At 35.4% G+C, this 17827-nt stretch overlaps 1 protein-coding gene across 15 annotated transcripts in view; it reads left to right on the top strand.

Moving 5' to 3' along the window:
* Positions 1–17827, top strand: part of ANKRD28 (ankyrin repeat domain 28) — a 204237-nt gene that overhangs the window by 153536 nt on the left and 32874 nt on the right. For all 15 annotated transcript variants that reach the window (XR_012014942.1, XR_012014943.1, XM_072792832.1 and 12 more), the window contains 7 exons: positions 948–1088; positions 8992–9103; positions 10036–10062; positions 10479–10553; positions 13362–13563; positions 17022–17109; positions 17353–17470. Coding sequence is in view for 13 of the 15 variants with exons in the window: in XM_072792832.1 (XP_072648933.1) it covers positions 948–1088; positions 8992–9103; positions 10036–10062; positions 10479–10553; positions 13362–13563; positions 17022–17109; positions 17353–17470 (763 nt within the window). In the remaining 2 variants the exon portion in view is untranslated. The remainder of the gene's footprint in view (positions 1–947; positions 1089–8991; positions 9104–10035; positions 10063–10478; positions 10554–13361; positions 13564–17021; positions 17110–17352; positions 17471–17827) is intronic.

Raw genomic sequence — 17827 nt, 5'->3', positions numbered from 1 at the left:
AATTTGTAGTACTTGAAGCATTTTTTACTGTACATAGCAGAACGGGATTCTGAAGCATATTCTGAATTTAGAAGCTTGAAAGTAATTCAGGGTTAATTGTCTTTCTTAAAATGCTATTACTGTGTACTATACTGTTATCCAGTAAAGTAAAATAATGTTTTACTATCGTCTCACTAGGTAAATGTTTTAGAAAAAATTATAACATGACGATTCTGGACTGAATTTACCTTCACTTTTCTGTTTTCTTTTCCTTTTTTTGTTTTGTTTTTGCTTTTAATGAAAACTCGATTCATCATAGAGTTGCAATTCAAAGTTAGGGACTCCTAATTTTAGTAACATTCTGTTGCATTTCAGTAACTGGGAAGAAATCAGCTACAAATATTCACCCTTTAGAAATTAAGAACAATAAATACTCTAACTCTTCTGATTGGGGAACAATCTTCGAAACTGCAGTTTTTGCTTGAGAGACTTGGTATTACTATGCAGCTTTACTGCATAGTTGATAGAATAGGGCATTCTTTTTAAGGCTTCTATATTTCTCTTATCCTTTATTCCTCTGAGATATGACCAAAACTTCTACCTCTGTACAATGAAACATTTTTATTCGTATAAAGGAAGATTTGTTAGAAATTTTCAAAAGTTTCTGAGCAGAATATGAAGGTATCTATAATTCACTCAAAAGACTAGAATTGTTACTGTGGGGTCCATGAGATAATTTTTAATTGTGTTTCTATCTTATTTTCTATTCTTAGAAGCTCTCTGCCACCTTACTTTCTCCTACTAGCTCTCTCTGTCTGGCCCTCTAAGGACATAGCATATGGTAGAATTCAATGTCAGGCTCACTAATACAGTATTTGTAACTAGATCAAGTAAGAGGCAGCTGTGCTCTTGTTTACTGGTGTATGTCCCTGGCTTTTATTTTTCTTATATTAACTTGGGCACAAAAGATCTCCGCTGCACTATGCTGCTGCCAACTGCAATTACCAGTGCCTGTTTGCTCTTGTGGGATCAGGAGCAAGTGTGAATGACCTTGATGAAAGAGGATGCACACCCCTGCACTATGCAGCCACATCAGACACAGATGGCAAGTAAGTATCATGTGGTGAGAATAAAGTATTATTTCTATAAACTAGAATCTTCCATGTGGATGGCTGTTTTTATTGAAAATTTATATTTTCTTTTTGTACTTTTTGTTGTCTTTTCCTGAGTCTCTAGTGTGGGAAATAAATTGGTTTCGTAATTATTCCTAAATTGTAATCCTCTTACTACCTATTTCTACTTAGCAACCTGCCTTATTGACTGATCTGGTAGAAGAAACAAAGACTTCTTCTTGTCCTCCCTGCCAAAAGTGCACCCTAGTATCTCCTCCATGTTTTCTCCCTCTGATTTCTCAGAGGCGGCAGTCTTGAGTTTGTCATAGGGAAGGGGTCCGAGAGGAGATGTGGATGATGCCAATAGAAGGTGGGCAGAGATTGGACACCAGTATCCATCAGAGGTAGAGATTTTATATTTCTAAGAGATCCTTATAAATTGGTTTCCAAAAAGGGAATAACCAAACTGACAGAATCTGGCACTTATTTGGTACCAAATATTGCTTAAATAAGTAAATGAGATAATGGAATAACTAAATATTGGCCAAGAATGCCTGAATAAGAACAAAAGAATAAGAGATGTGTAAATTATTCTTATAATTAATATTCACCTAAAGTTGATCAGAACCATTTATAGCTCCTTAATATATATTGCCTTGGAAGAAAATAAATTCATTGGAGACAGAGATCTTTAGTCTGTGGTATTTTCCATGTGTCTGGGTCAGTTAAGAGGAAAAATACCTTTAAAGAAAAACAAAGAGTGGTTTGTAGGGGAGAATTTTATAAAATATACTTCAAGAAGTTTTAATTAACATAGAACTATTTCTTTGGTTTTTAATATTTGCTTTTTACCCTCAAAATAAAATGCATAATTTGAGAGTATTATAAATTCTATAACTAATACCAAAGCCATTTCTATCAGTGGCATTTTGTTATGTTGGATTCATAGCTAAAACTCTAATCTTGAAAGCACTAGTAAAATGTACTTTTTGTTTACAAGAATCTATCACTTTGTAGAATTTTATATATACCCAGAATAGTTAGGTGCAGATAGATTTTGGGAGAAGTTAAATTATTTGAAATATGTTTTTAGATAGTAGTTCTTTAAAGAAAATCTGTGGTAAAGACTTTGTAAAAAATATATATGTATTTTGATAAATAGTTAAATAGATCATCTTCTGATATATAAATTTTATAGCTTCAGGATTTGATTTATAGATTTTCTTAAAATAGGTTATACCCAAAATGTGTATATCACCACAAATAATCCTTTACTACTATTCCCACACACTAATTATTAGCTGTAGCTCAGCCAGATCTACATAAATTCCACTGAGAGTGGGACACCTGAGTGGCTCAGTTGGTTAAGCATCTGCCTTGGGCTCAGGTCTTGATCCTAGGGTCCTGGAATTGTGCCCTACATCAGGCCACCTGCTCAGTGCGGGGCCTGCCTCACTTCCTCTGCCTACCATTCTGCCTATTTGTGTGCATGCAGTTGAACATGGTCTCTCTGTCAAATAAATACAACATTTAAAAATTCCACTGAAAGATCACACACATAATACATGCACATAGAGATTACCCGAGATCCCCTTGCCCTTAGACAATTATATTAAACCTGAATTTTTATGCAAAAATCAGAAGAATAACAGTGTTCAACCCATTCTGTTTGGGATTTGGTTTTATTTTAAACCAACCTACTATTTTTTGTAGAAGTATATTAGTACTAAAGAGATATAAATTATTAGTTTTCTCACCTAATTGTTTTGAGCAATAGGCTAGTGATATTTATTACTTAAACAGTTAATTCTCAGATCTACACAAAGCAACCCGATGTACTAAAAAAAAAACATGAGCTTTGGGATCCCAAAAGACCCAGTTTAAATCTTGGGGGTTTTATATTATACCTCTTTGAGCCTGAGCAGGTAATTGCCAAGTAAAATCTTCTTTATCTGTAAATTTGCAAAGAAACCTACTTAGAATTGTGGGAAAAACTGAAATTAGGTGTATAAAACAATCTAGCACTGCCTTTTTTTTTTTAAGATTTTAGAGAGAGAGTGTGAGTGAGTGGGGTTAGAGGGAGAGAATCTTCAAGCAGACTCCCTGCTGAGCATGGACCCTGACACAGGGTTCAATCTCAGGATGAGATCATGACCTGAGCTGAAACCAGGAGTTGGATACTTAACCTTAACCCACCCAGGTGTCTCTCTAGCACTGTTTCTTAGAGCCTATTTCTTTAAAGAATCAGAATCCCAGAGGTCCTGTCTAATGCCATCACTTTTTAACTCAATGATATGTTCCCTGAGAACTTTCTGGAAGCTATAAGCTACAGTAACCATTTTAGGATACCAGAGGCTTCTTTTCAATAAATGATTGTTTTGGTGGCTTAAATAGTAGCATTAAAATGTTGATAAAACATTGGGCCACTCGGGTGGCTCAGTTGCTTACGCATCTATCTGACTCTTGATTTCGACTCAGCTCATGATCTCAGGGCTGTGAGATTAAGCCCCGTTTGGGGCTTCATGCTAGGTGCAGAGCCTGCTTAAGATTCTCCCCCGTCAATCCCTGGGCGGCTCAGCGGTTTGGTCTCTGCCTTTGGCCCAGGGCATGATCCTGGAGACACGCGGGATCGAGTCCCACATCGGGCTCCCTGCATGGAGCCTGCTTCTCCCTCTGCCTGTGTCTCTGCCTCTCTCTCTCTCTCTCTCTGTGTCTCCCATGAATAAATAAATAAAATCTTTAAAAAAAAAAAAAAAAAGATTCTCCCCCGTCCCTCTGCCCCTCTTCCCCCTACAAAAAATTTTAAGATGTCAATTTATTTTTCTAAGTTACACTGATTTAATTCCCAGGTAGAGGTTGGATCATAAAAGAATCTCACATGATTAACTCCTACTTCTGGCAAAACAAGTGTGAAATATTTTCTAAAAGAAAACACAAGATCCCCGTAGTATCAAATTACTATTATTCAATAACGTATATTTGTTGGTTTGTTTTTTTAATGATCATTTACTAATCCCATGTCAGCATCGCCAGGGAAAGTTGTTTATATGTTAATTTTTGACATTGCTTTTCTGCTATTCAAGAGTGACATAAGTAATTATAACTCTCCTCTGCCTTGTGTCCCTCAGTCTTCACTTTGAGTAATTGGAGAAATACATGAAATCTTTCCTAACTCATTCTCATTCTAGTCGTCCCCCCCGCCCCCAATTATCCTAATGCCTTCATTCATTCATTCATTCATTCATTCATTCATTTATATTTTAGAGAGAGACAGCAGGAGCCAGAGGGGCAGAGGGAGAGGGAGAGAGAATCTCAAGCAGACTCCATGCTGAGCCTGCCACCAGTCTCAGTCTCATAGCCATGGATCACAACCTGAGCCGAAACCAAGAGTCAGATGCTTAACAGATTGCTCTATTCAGACACCCCAGTGGCTGCATTCTTTATAGACAGTCATGACTCAAACAAATACATGGTCACAAGAAACCTGTTTAATGCGCTAAATATTAATAAATAAAATTCTCTTCACCAGTTCAAACGAAATAGGACTGGCTTTGAGCAAGATGGTTAAAGATCTTCCCAATACCAATGTGTGTGTATAGGAGAAGACGACTGAGATGGTTTTTTCTGATTATACATAAAGAAGAAATCCTTCTCATGCCTATTCTGTTAAGATATCCACTGTAAACAAGCTGTTTCTGTACGTGTATATAGATCATTTCATGTCTGTCATAGTCCAATCAAAGTTAAAGACTTGGTATATGCCAGTCACCTGGGTGGCTCAGTGGTTGAGCATCTACCTTCAGCTCAGGTCATGATCTCGGGGTCCGGGATCAACTCCCACGTGAGGCTCCCTCCATGGAGCCTGCTTCTCCTGTTGCCTATGTCTCTGCCTCTCTCTGTGTCTCAAATGAATTAAAGAATGAATGACTTGGTATATGCCTTTCCATAGCCTTTTCTATGTTCATGTAATTGAATACATAAATATATTTATGAGTATATAGATATATTTCACCTAGATCTACTTTTATGGTGATAGTTGGCATTTTTCACAAAAATGGGTTCATATTTTGACTTCAAATAGCACTGTGTATTTTTGTCAGTTTTGAACTTGATATAAATGGAATCATAACAGTTTTTTGTTTGGAGGTTTAAAATCCTTAGATTTATTCCTATGTGGTTAATATTTTATTGCCAAAATAAACCTATCTTTAAATTTCCTTTTGTTGTGATACAGAGAAATACATTGGACTTTTGTATATGACTATATTTTCAGCAGCCTTTTATGATTTGATTTGGATATGTCTATAATATAACATTGGGTTTAGTGGCTCTGCCCCTTGTTGTAGCACTTTGGGCATAGTTTACATCTCTGTGTTCATTTTGTCTGTGCAATGGGGAAAATAGTCTGACCTAACTCCTATAACCACATGAGTTATAGGATATCTGAATTGCTTAGAACAGTACCCATAATCTTAAGGATTAGCTGTATTTTTTTCTTTTTTTTCTTTTTTATTTGGTAAGAACAAACACTATTATAAACTAAAATGAGAGAGAGTAGAGGAAAGAAGGCCTCTGGTAACAATACCACATTCCCTACCCGGCCTGGGTGTTCCTTACCCAGAACTCTGATCAGCCATGGGACTCATGGGTGGTAGGGAAGAGTAGGTGAAATTTATTTTTTAAAAAATATTTTATTTATTCATGAGAGAGAGAGAGAGAGACTGACTCAGAGACACAGGCAGAAGGAGAAGCAGGCTCCATGCAGAGAGCCCAACGCGGGCCCGATCCCAGGTCTCCAGGATCACACCCTGGGCTGAAGGCGGCACTAAACTGCTGAGCCACCCGGGCTGCCCGGGTGAAATTTAAATAGTTTGAAATGCACTCTGATTTAAATTTATATGCTTAATTGGAATGATACTTAATTTGTCTAACACATTAAATATAACAGTAGTATAGCTTATTACTTAGCTATTTAGCCATGAATAATTCCTCCAGATTTTGCATACATTTTATTTTAGGGGAAAGGAGAGATTAAAGAGGATATCCATATCTTAATTTTCTGACTTTTATTAAAACAGTGTATGTTAACTTAGAATGAAAAAAAAAAAAAAAGAATTGAGTCTCCTCCACCTTATTTGCAAACTAAATGTGAGGTCCAGATATTCAAGATCAAGTAATTTTGTGGTTCAGTATTTTATAAGCACTCAGGTTAAAGTATCATTCTGCTATGTACCTATTACCACTTTAAAAAATCTACAGATTGTTAATGTGGATGAGAAGTAATCGGTGAATGTCAAAGGTATAAAACTGCAATCAGTCAATAATAAAATAAAGTATCACTCTAACTCATTAATCCCTATCTTGAAGTTGTTTGGTAGCATGAAAAGAACACTGGATGACGAGAAGAGACCTAAGGTCTAGTCCTTGCTTTGCCATATGCTAGGCAAAAGATTTTGAGTAAGTGATTTGGTTTTCCTGAGAGTCCGTAATTTTTTTCCATTTGTTAAAGATAATGCTTTATCTTACAAAGTAGTTATAAAAGTTGATACTGCCTACCTAGCAAAATCTAAAAGGCAGGCCAATAAAATAAATTTTATCATTTCAAATCAACTCTTAGTCTTTGTTTTGTTGCAGGAGACCAATTATCTGAATAATGTGAATGTAAAAATATAAAATAATATGATTTGATAAGAACTGCATGTATAACAAATTATTTGAAATCATTTATTGCTGTACACTTGGACTAGTCACTATAAATAATGCATTGAGATGTGCTCTCCTACTTTAGAAAGTAAACATGAACTTACCTACTTGTTTTGCTTTCCTTAAATAAATCTTTTTTTCAGTACTCATGTATCAGCAAGTTATCTTAAAATAGTTTGTTCCACTGATAGAATCTGTCTTGTCCTCAGGTCTCAACTATTTCTGCTTCATCTCTCTCATCTAGAGAACTTGATTAAAGATAAAAAGATATGCCCTCCGGTGAAATGTTTGTGCCTACATAGCAATGAATCTATTTGTCCTCCAGGTCTTTTATGCATTCCAGTGAGCATTGACCTCTGAGTTAAACACCTAGGAAAGAAAACTGGACACAATTTATATACTGTCTGGAACACTTTGTACAGGGCCCTCAGAGCTAGTTAATGAACACTAAAAAACACCAGCTTTGTCACTTTTGAGTCTGATTTGGGTTTTTTTTTTCATCATAGTGATTGACCATGTATGACTAATAATTTTAACTGTATATAAATATCAAAGTCCTGCTTAAATGGATAGACATTTGCTGCCCTTGATGATATTATAATAAATATAGATTCTGCAAGTAATTCCTAAGAGATTGAAAGGATGTTAAGCAATTCAGCATTAAAGAAATGTGTTGGCCTGCGAGTGAATTCTAATGTATATTATGGACTTTGTTGATAATGTTGTGCTAATGTAGTTTTATTGATTATAACAAATGTACAACTTTGATGTGTAATACTTATAGGGAAGTTGGGCCTGTGTTGGGACGGGGTATATGGGAATTCTCTGTACTTTCTAATCAATTTTGCTGTGATCTTATTACTCTAAAAATAAAGTTTATTAACTTTATAGGTTAAAAAAAGTGTTGGTATTGAAAAGAATGGCCCTTATAGGTAGATAGGTAGGTAGATATCTGATTGATTGATAGGTAATATACAGATACATAAATGATAGTTATATATATGATAAATTTTATATATATGTGTGATACAGTTCCTGAAAGATCAGTTACATTGCTTTAGAGTTCTTTTTTGTTTGTTTTGATATAACTTTAGTATGCTTTTGGAAACTTGAGAATTTCTTTACAGTCTTTATTTTTTTTTAATTCCAGTATAGTTAAACATAGTGTTAGAGTAGTTTCAGGTATACAGTATAGTGTTTCAACAATTCCATATATCTGTCACCCAATGTTCATCACAAGTGCACTCCTTAATAAGGAAACTTAAGTTTTTAACAAAGAGTATTTGATTATGAATTTTCTCCCTAGTAGCTGAATTAATATTTAGTTAGACATATTACAATATTAGACAAATTACCAACAAATAATTATGGACTTGGAATTTGAGCATGAATGGAGTTTAGCATACTTAGTTGGATTTCTATCTCCCACTCCATCTAGCAAATGAATAAACAGAGGCCATTTTACCGTAAAGTCAAAATGATTTGATTTGCTCAAAATCACTAGTATCAAACTGGTTCTACAGACTTTTAATTTCTAATTCATTGCTCTTTTTTTGCTGCAGTAGCAAAATGTTTTAAAATTATTTGTCTAACATTTTGATAGCACAGGAATGAAGTAAATCTATGGGAAGATCTTTCTTGTTACCTACATACCATTTTATATTATTTACACCCTTCTCAGTCCTCTGTTTCAAGATCATTGAATTCTGACCTTGTTATCTTGAGATTTTTTTTTTTATATTCTTTCTTCAGCTTCCTCAAGAGATATTACACTCACTATGTGTTCCAGATACGTCAGCAGTAATATTGCCAACATTGGATGCTCACCACCACTAAATTTAATCCTGTCAAATATTGTTTGAGTGGAATAGGTGGTGCCATACATAGTGACTGTAAAAGACAGCCCTCAGGTATACCTAGCTTATTGACAGACTTTGGAGATACTCACTTTGAATGAAGAAAATTCTCTTATGAACATTTTGCTTGTATTCATATGATAGTTACAGTCAATGTCATTTAAATGATAAATTTGTATAGTGTAGATATGTTTGTGGTTTTTACATTACTCAAAAAAAAAAAAAGAAAAATTGCAAGAAATTGTAATTGTAAGAAAAATTGTCAGTTTTTAGTTTCAGGCTGTCTGTGCCATTTGTTAAAATGCAAGATTTAGAATTTTGAATGTTATTACTATATATAGGTGCCTGGAATACTTATTGAGAAATGATGCAAATCCAGGGATCCGTGACAAGCAAGGATACAATGCAGTTCATTATTCAGCTGCTTATGGTCACCGTCTATGTCTTCAGCTGGTAAGATTCCTGAATTGTGGAAAGACTAAGTGATTTTATATTCTAATAACATAATGAAAATGGAAATAAATGAATCAAGAAACAAACACTATTGCTTTTTAATATTTTTAGAACCTATATATATAAACCCCCTTTTAAATTCATACTTGCCTCAGTAAGATGTCTCTCATTCTCTTTTCCCTTTCAAAAAGAGAAAGACAATTAGATCTCTGGAGAGGTCTACTTAATGTCCTTCCCTTATAATACCCCATGTTGATAATAGCATTTCTTTTCCTTTTCCTTTAAATAAATGTTTTCCAGAAATTTCTAAAGAACTATATCCATTTCTTATATGAGAAATGTCCCTGTGAGAGTTTTTTCCATATACTTAGAGATTTCTGAAAGGCCCATTCTTTTTACAGTCCCTCATAGAGGAGGCAGTACTTCTGCAAGGGAACTTTTCATTTCAACTCTGATCTCATTCTTGAATATACATGCCATTCACCCCACTTTGCCAAACCAAAGAGAAAGCAAGGGACAAGTTAAAAGATTCTCACGTCTGTAACAGATGATTCAAGTTAAAGTTTTTTTTTATTTAGACTTACCTTACAAATTATATTAAACTTTGCTTCCTTTCAAAGGAGAGTATTAAAAATAGAAAAAGCAGATTGACGTATTTAATATGGAACTTAAAACTCTGCTATCAAAAATAATATTTTTTTAGGTTATTGTAATATGTTGTATACTAAAATCTTAGACCCATGAGTATAGATTTGTGGTCTATTGTATTGTACACTTGTTTATTTAAAAGACTTAACCTTTGGAGTCAGAGCACAAATTAAAAATAAAATGTAACAGAGCCTTATATAAATAGAGACCTGTAGTTAATATTTATCTCTAATATATGTGAATACTTTCTAAGCTAAATATTCTTATTTTAAATTTTATTTCAGATTGCAAGTGAAACTCCTTTAGATGTTGTAAGTAATAATCAATTTTCTCCCCTACTATTCAGAGTATTTTAATTATTTATTTGCTCTCACTAGAGCTGAAACCTGTTATATGCATTCCTGGGAACAAAGACAGTGACAGAAACCATATATTTAGGGGATGAGGTTGGTGGTTTTTACTTGGGGGTGAGTAAATAGCATTTCCCTCAAGCTAGTTTATAGCCAGCCATGCCTCAGAGCTGTTATTCTGTGGTCCTCACCACCCTATCATGATGATCTGTTGTATAAGCTAGCTGAGTGCAGTTTGGTCTGAGATTTAAAAATTCATATTCAAGTATCAGTTTTCATTCTAAAATGGATTTAAACTTGGAAGAAGGGGACAGGAATAACTGCTATAATATATCTGAAGTACCATTTCTGACATTTCAAATACTTTTCTTTCCCAGTTAATGGAAACCTCTGGGACAGACATGCTGAATGATTCAGACAATAGAGCAACAATAAGCCCTTTACATTTGGCCGTGAGTACTGCCTTCACAGCCAACTTGATGGCTGCTTTACTGAAAATATCTCCATGGTTGTTTGACTCAAACAGTACCCAGAACTTTTAGGCCGGGTGTGATCATGAAATTAAACTTCATAACAACTTTTTTTCATTCAGAGACTTCCTGAATGCACTTGTTATGTTTTATTTCATTTAAAACACAAATAGTGGTCTTTGAGTTTCCGCCAAAGACTACTCTAAGGAAGAGAATATACCTGTGATGTGAATTTTAAAATGCACTGCTCTAATGAAGTAGCCTTAACTTGCTGAGCAGAACTATATTTTCTGCGGTATTTCTACAACTTTTTATCTTGGAGCACTATGTGTTTACTGGTCCCTCAGTTGCTCATGCCGTGGAATTTGGCTCTGTGATCTGTAATGTCCCTTCTACTTAAGATGCCTCTAAATATTTCCTCGTAATGTCAGTCACTAAGAGGAGAAGGTTAGTGAAGTATAACAGTTCTTTAAATCAGTTGTGTGAAAGAATTGCTTTAGGAAATTTCAAGCAGGGCCCAATCTTGTTCTTTTTGTGCTGAAAGAAGAATCTGTTTTTGGAACAGAGCATGTTAACAGTTGTTAAGGCTGAGAGGAAGACTGAGAATCAGGAGACTCAGATAGTCACTAGCTATTGGGGAGATTTCTCTCCCAAATAAGTAAATGCTTATAGGGGTATATACTTTAAGTTAATGAGAGGATCACTACAAGTTCATTGATCCCTTTGTTTCTTCTCACGTATGCTATTATTTTTTATAATATCCTGCATATCTTCTAACACTGATGCATCTGCATTGAATTTTCTGCCGCTTTCTCCCCACTAATACTTCCTACCATTTTCTGAATAACTAAGGAAGTATGCTGCGGCTTCCTGCTTCCTTGCCCTTTGGGTCTTTGGAAATGCTATCTACTCTCCCACACTTGCATAGGAAATAAGTCATCTGAAAGGGCAAAATCAGCATGGAGAAAACAGCCATTTTACTGTTGGTGGTAAGAAATTAAATCATCTGAGCAGATGACTAGACAGTTTTTCTTATATCATCACCATCGTTCTTATACTGTCACTGCCATTTCCTGAGCACTTACTAGGTGCCAGGCTAAACACTTTCCCTAGTTCTTGAACATGTTATCTCAGAAACTAACTTTTTTTTTTTTTTTTTTTTTTTTTTTTACTAGTTTTTTACTCTATGGCCATTTTGAATAGTAGTGCTCTATATGAACTTGGCTGTGCTGAATGTTTTTAAGCTGAAGTGGAAACAATTTTGTAACTTGGTAATTAGGCTCAGTGAACTGATTATACCACTACTTTTTACATTTTGTATCTCTTCCTAGGAGGTTTCCAGAAATTAACTTGAGGTGATTATTTTTTTTCCTTCCAAACTCTCCCAATATAGGACACCTTGATGCTGTGAAAACACAGTAGTTTGAGGTCTTGGTTCTTGTCTTTGCACATAGTACCTGTACAAATTCCTTGTCTTGGTCCTACACAAGGATATCATGAGGGCCAGACCTCTCTAGCAAACCATTACAGCTTCTTGTCATCCTTACTTTGTGTCTTCTTGTTATAAACTATCCTCTGCATATACTGTTTTTCTCAAAGTTTTTTCTATTAGTAGCATGATTTCATTGACCCAGTGTTGAGGAACAAGATTAAATATAATCCTAGGACAGTAGAGTTCCATAATCTCAAGTTACTTTAATATTTAAGGTAGTCGAAAATCTCTGTAGGTAGTCAGAAACATCAGAGATCATCAGTAAGGCCCAGAGCAACTTTATGTCTTCCTGGTACTTTCTGACATTTTCTACAAGAAATAACTTTACAGCCCTTTGCTGTAATGTGGGGCCTTCTTCTAGCTATATATCTTTTTTCAGTTTTACCTCAAGTATGGTAGAATTTTACATTTTTCAGTTCCCAGTGAAAAGTTTACATGTAATAACAAACTGCTAAGCTGTAGGTCTGAATGGTATCAGAAATGACGTATGAAAGTCCTTTTAGCGACAAAATGGTAATTTGAACTAGAGAGGACATTCCTTGTGTGCCACAAGTGGGTCTTGTTGATTGCTTTATTATGTCTTGCTCACATCTAGTCCAACAACAGTAATAGATGTTCAGTTGACATGTTGGTTTTTGAAATGAATTATGTTTGGAAAGCCTTTTTATCAGAAACTGTGGTAAAGAAGGGAACTTCAGTCTGACAGACATTTAAATTTTCGTCCTCTGTTGTATAGCTAGTACCTAGCACATAGCAGTTACTTAAGCTGGGCTCAGTCTTAAGTATTTTTGTGCTGAAAGATGTTTATTTTTTAGGTACAGCATGTTACGGAATGAAGATAGTCATTTCAGTTTGAAAAATCAGAAGACTCAAATACTAACTTCAGTTGCTGGCTAGCTCTATAATTTAAGTATAGTAAAATTTTATCAGGGAGTTAAGTGGAGCACTGAACTGTGATTAATAGCACAGGCTTTACCATCATAGACTTAGAATGGCAGGTTTAACTGAATCTATGTTACACATTCATTAAATGCCAGGAACCAGACCATTGTATGTTAGTGATAAAGTCACCTGTCATTTGAACATTTATTCTTTGCAGAATACACATTCTCTAACACCATAACCTACATTTGTTTATTAGAAAAATTTATACTTTTCTGAACCCTTCATAGGTAAGTTTTTTATTATTTCAAATGTAATAATAGTGTGAAGACAAGTTTGCTTCCTTTATGTTTTATAAGGCATGAGAAGTAAATCTAAATATGTATTTTTTAATTTATATTTTTATTTATTCCTAGGCCTATCATGGTCACCATCAAGCACTGGAAGTGTTGGTACAGTCTTTGTTAGATCTTGATGTGAGAAATAGTAGTGGAAGAACACCCTTAGATCTTGCAGCATTTAAGGGCCATGTTGAATGTGTGGATGTACTCATTAATCAGGGAGCCTCAATTTTAGTAAAAGACTACATTTTGAAAAGAACACCTATACATGCAGCAGGTATGTCAAATATTATGCGTGAATTTAGTTACCACTTTCCATCTAATATTCTAGCCTTTTTCAGTTTTTTTGTGTATTCTACCCTGGTAATTATTTTAATTTTTTTAATTTTGTTTTAAAGATTTATTTATGTATTCATGAGAGACACAGACTAAGGAGGGGTGGGGCAGAGACCTAGGCAGAGGGAGAAGCAGGCTCCTCGCAGGGAGTCTGATGCAGGACTCGATCCCATGACCTGAGCCAAAGGCAGGCGCCCAGCCGCTAAGCCACCCAGGCATCCTGTGGTAATTATTTTTATAATGTTGACTTTATAAGGTCAATTAAGGGGTGCCTGGATAGCTCAGTTGGTTAAGTGCCTGACTCTTGATTTAGGCTTGGGTCATGATCTCAGGGTCCTGGGATTGAGCCTTGTGTTGGGCTCTGCACTTAGCACGAAGTCTACTTGTCTCTCTGCCTCTGCTCCTCCCTTCTTTTGTGTTCTCTCTCTCTCTCTTTTTCTCTCAAATGAATGAATGAATAATGAAATCTTAAAAAATTAAAGAGATCAAATGATTCTTCTTTCAAAGAAAAGCCAACAGCAAGATTATGATTGCTTTTAAAAAATCATGATCTACCTTAGAAATTTATATATAGTAAATTTATATAGTTGTGTGACTTCTGTAATACTTTATCAACACAATGCAAATTTTTTTACTTCTTTTTGATGGAAGTTATTTTGGATTGGTACATGCTTTCATTGAACAGTTGGTGAACATGCTGGCTTATTGCACCAGAGTGCTATGTTTTTTTTTGTTTGTTTTTTGTTTTTTAATTTTTTTTATTTATTTATGATAGTCACACAGAGAGAGAGAGAGGCAGAGACATAGGCAGAGGGAGAAGCAGGCTCCATGCACCGGGAGCCCGACGTGGGATTCGATCCCGGGTCTCCAGGATCGCGCCCTGGGCCAAAGGCAGGCGCTAAACCGCTGCGCCACCCAGGGATCCCCACCAGAGTGCTATGTTAAACATGTAGTCAGACAGGAGTTACAGAGCACCTACTTTATGCAAGATCTATTCTACCATATGATTTTGTGATGTTGTAAATATGTGAAAATGCAAAATTATGTAACCATGTCATTATATGACTTGGTACTGCTGTATTTCAGTTTCACAACTCTATACGAGAATTAGCAAATCAGTATTTATCTTAAATATCTAAGACTGTGGTATACTGGAAGAAATCCTAGCTAAGTATTTTTTTTCACACCCAGTAGGCCTCTTTTATATGATTACATTCATTTCACTTGGTCTGTTTTAATAGAGTGATTTTTAAGGACATATTTTAATATGGGTCTTGGACTTCTATTCCTTTAGGAAACTTGCATTTTCCTAAAGGTAACACCAGCTGTTGCTCCAAAGTAGCCTTTCAGAAACTATTAGATATTCAAGCAGGACTCAAAACCAAAAAATTTTTAAATGGATTAAAATTCCTAGTAAATGTGTATATATAAACTGCTATATGTTGGGACACATAGGTGGCTCAGTGGTTGAGCCTCTGCCTTTGGCTCAGGTTAGGATCCTGGGATCAAGTCCTGCATCGGGCTCCCTGTAGGGAGCCTGCTTCTCCCTCTGCCTATGTCTCTGCCTCTCTCTGTGTCTCTTATGAATAAATAAATAAAATCTTTCAAAAAGCAAAACAACCAAAAAACTACTATATGTTCAGAATTATGTCAAAATGCAATCATTTTCTATTATCTTATTCTGAAAAAAATGAAGTTTATATATCATTCTGCAACTTGAAAAATTATGTTGTAACCACAGATCATTTGCAGAGGTGATTTATAAAGCTTTCATGGAGTGGTGCACACTTAATTGGTCAGTATTGAATCAAGACGCTAGCCAGGGATCCCTGGGTGGCGCAGTGGTTTAGCGCCTGCCTTTGGCCCAGGGCGCGATCCTGGAGACCCGGGATCGAATCCCACGTCAGGCTCCTGGTGCATGGAGCCTGCTTCTCCCTCTGCCTGTGTCTCTGCCTCTCTCTCTCTCTCACTGTGTGCTTATCATAAATAAATAAAAAAAAAAAAAAAAAAAAAGACGCTAGCCAGTCCCTCAGTGGCTGACCAATGTCAGATAGTCTGTACATCTCATCTGCTGGAAAAGCTAGCTGCTACAGGTTATTATTGATGCCCACCTATATAATAAATGCAAACCTGGTTTTATAGATACCTTTTAAATTTGGAGATTGTTATGGAGCACTTTATTCATAAGTCATGAAGAGGACATTGCGATTTTTTTTTTCCAAAAGGGAAAAAAAGTTTTCTCCTATATTGGCATTAGACATGATGTTTTAGGTATTGAGTTTAGAAAACACAAAACTCCTCAGGAGCTACTATGTACTGAGTACACATGGGTCCATTAAGAAGTGCCGGGACAAACAGTTTCCTTCATGCATCCCCAAGTGAGATGCTTCAGTGACAGCTGTTACTGATCACTATGAGAGCTGCTGGCAAAGTTTAGCATATATATAGGAGTGATTTTGTTTTAATTAATAACTATTAGAATTAAATATAGCTGTTAGAAGGTACTGTGGCATATTAGGGCACCTAGCTTGCTTTCATTATTTTGTCTTCTTTTAATTAGGAAGAACAGTGATAGATATTCCTTTCTTCATCATTATGTGACTTACTACTTTAAACTTCAAATTTTATTGTATTATGGGAAGGATCTGAATTTTGCAGGGGATTAACTTACCTTAAAAGCTTACTGTTTTCTTTAGGCTACTTCTGTTTTATACCTTTGCCCATTTTTTATGTGTTTGGACATATAAATGCCATCTTTAGGTAGATCATTTCTTCTTATTATACATGTTATCAGTTGAGATTCTTTCATAGTACCCAACTAAAAGGTAGCTTAAATGACAAGTGTTTACCCTCTCACATAAGATGTTCAGAGGTAGAGTCAGCTCCACGATTGATTGATTAAGCAATGGTGTCAGAACACTCTGTTCTTTTGCCTTTTCAGTCATGGCACAGAATGAGAAGGATTGGTCATTATCGGGGATAAACATATTTCCCACAAGCCCTCAAACTTCTTAGCATCTCAGTGGCCAGAACTGGACCAGCACTCATCTTAAAACCAGTCACTGGCAAAGAACAGAATTGTGATGGACTTATCTAATCACAGTTTCATCCCTTGGCTGAAGGCAGGCCACCTTCCCTTGATCACTCTGCCACCCCCAGAAAGCCAAATAAAATGAGCATTCTATTAGCAGGGCAGATGGCCGTAATTTACCATGAGGAATTTATATCTATTCAGTTTCACCAACAAAGGCAATAGAAACCTTTGTATGTATGTATTTTTTCTTTGACTATTAAATTCAATGAAACTATCCCACAGTTATATCTAGAAAATGTGCCCTAAGATGGAAATTTTCTATTTTACCATTGTAATTTCTGAAATATTAAAATATCACTTTTCAGCAACAAATGGTCATTCAGAGTGCTTGAGGCTACTTATAGGAAATGCAGAACCACAGAATGCAGTAGACATTCAAGATGGAAACGGACAGTAAGTTTTAATAATTTTTAAATTAATTTTAAGATGTGTGTTAATCTTCATACTTTTGCCTCTATTCTAGTAAGTCTCTTATGGTATGTAACTGAATAATAGCAAGTTTAGTTTTCCCATTTAAGTATACTTTAAAGTTGCATTACAAAAAGGCATGTTTAGAAAACGGGCCAGCACAACTGTTTGTTTTTCATAAAGTGGAGTCTTAGGTAGTAACACTGAACCTATTCTGTTGTTGCTCAGGACTCCTTTGATGCTCTCTGTTCTCAATGGGCACACAGACTGTGTTTACTCATTGCTGAACAAAGGAGCAAATGTAGATGCCAAAGATAAATGGGGAAGGACAGCATTGCATAGAGGGGTAAGTAAAAATATTCTCATTGCCTTTCAAAAATTTCTTAGGATCTCATTTTGCCTAAAACTGAACTAGGCTATGTTTATGTTTCTTCATCAGATTTTTACCAAATAGTTTTTGAATAATAATTTTAAACTACTGAAACACAACTTAATCCAGGAAACAGTACTGTTGGAACAAAATTTGAAAACCCTAAGTAAGACCTTGAGTAGAATTAATGTCAGTTTTACTTTTTCTCAGTATCACAACTGTTTTCTTTTTTTTTGTTTTTTGTTTTCTTATACATTTTTGCCTTTCACCTTTGAAACCTTTCACCTTTTTCTTTTTTATTTTCACAGATTTATAAGTTCTTTATTCCTGTTT

Source organism: Canis lupus, chromosome 22 (assembly GCF_048164855.1).
Source record: "Canis lupus baileyi chromosome 22, mCanLup2.hap1, whole genome shotgun sequence".
Classification (NCBI taxonomy): domain Eukaryota; kingdom Metazoa; phylum Chordata; class Mammalia; order Carnivora; family Canidae; genus Canis; species Canis lupus.
This window is presented reverse-complemented; position numbering and strand designations above follow the sequence as displayed.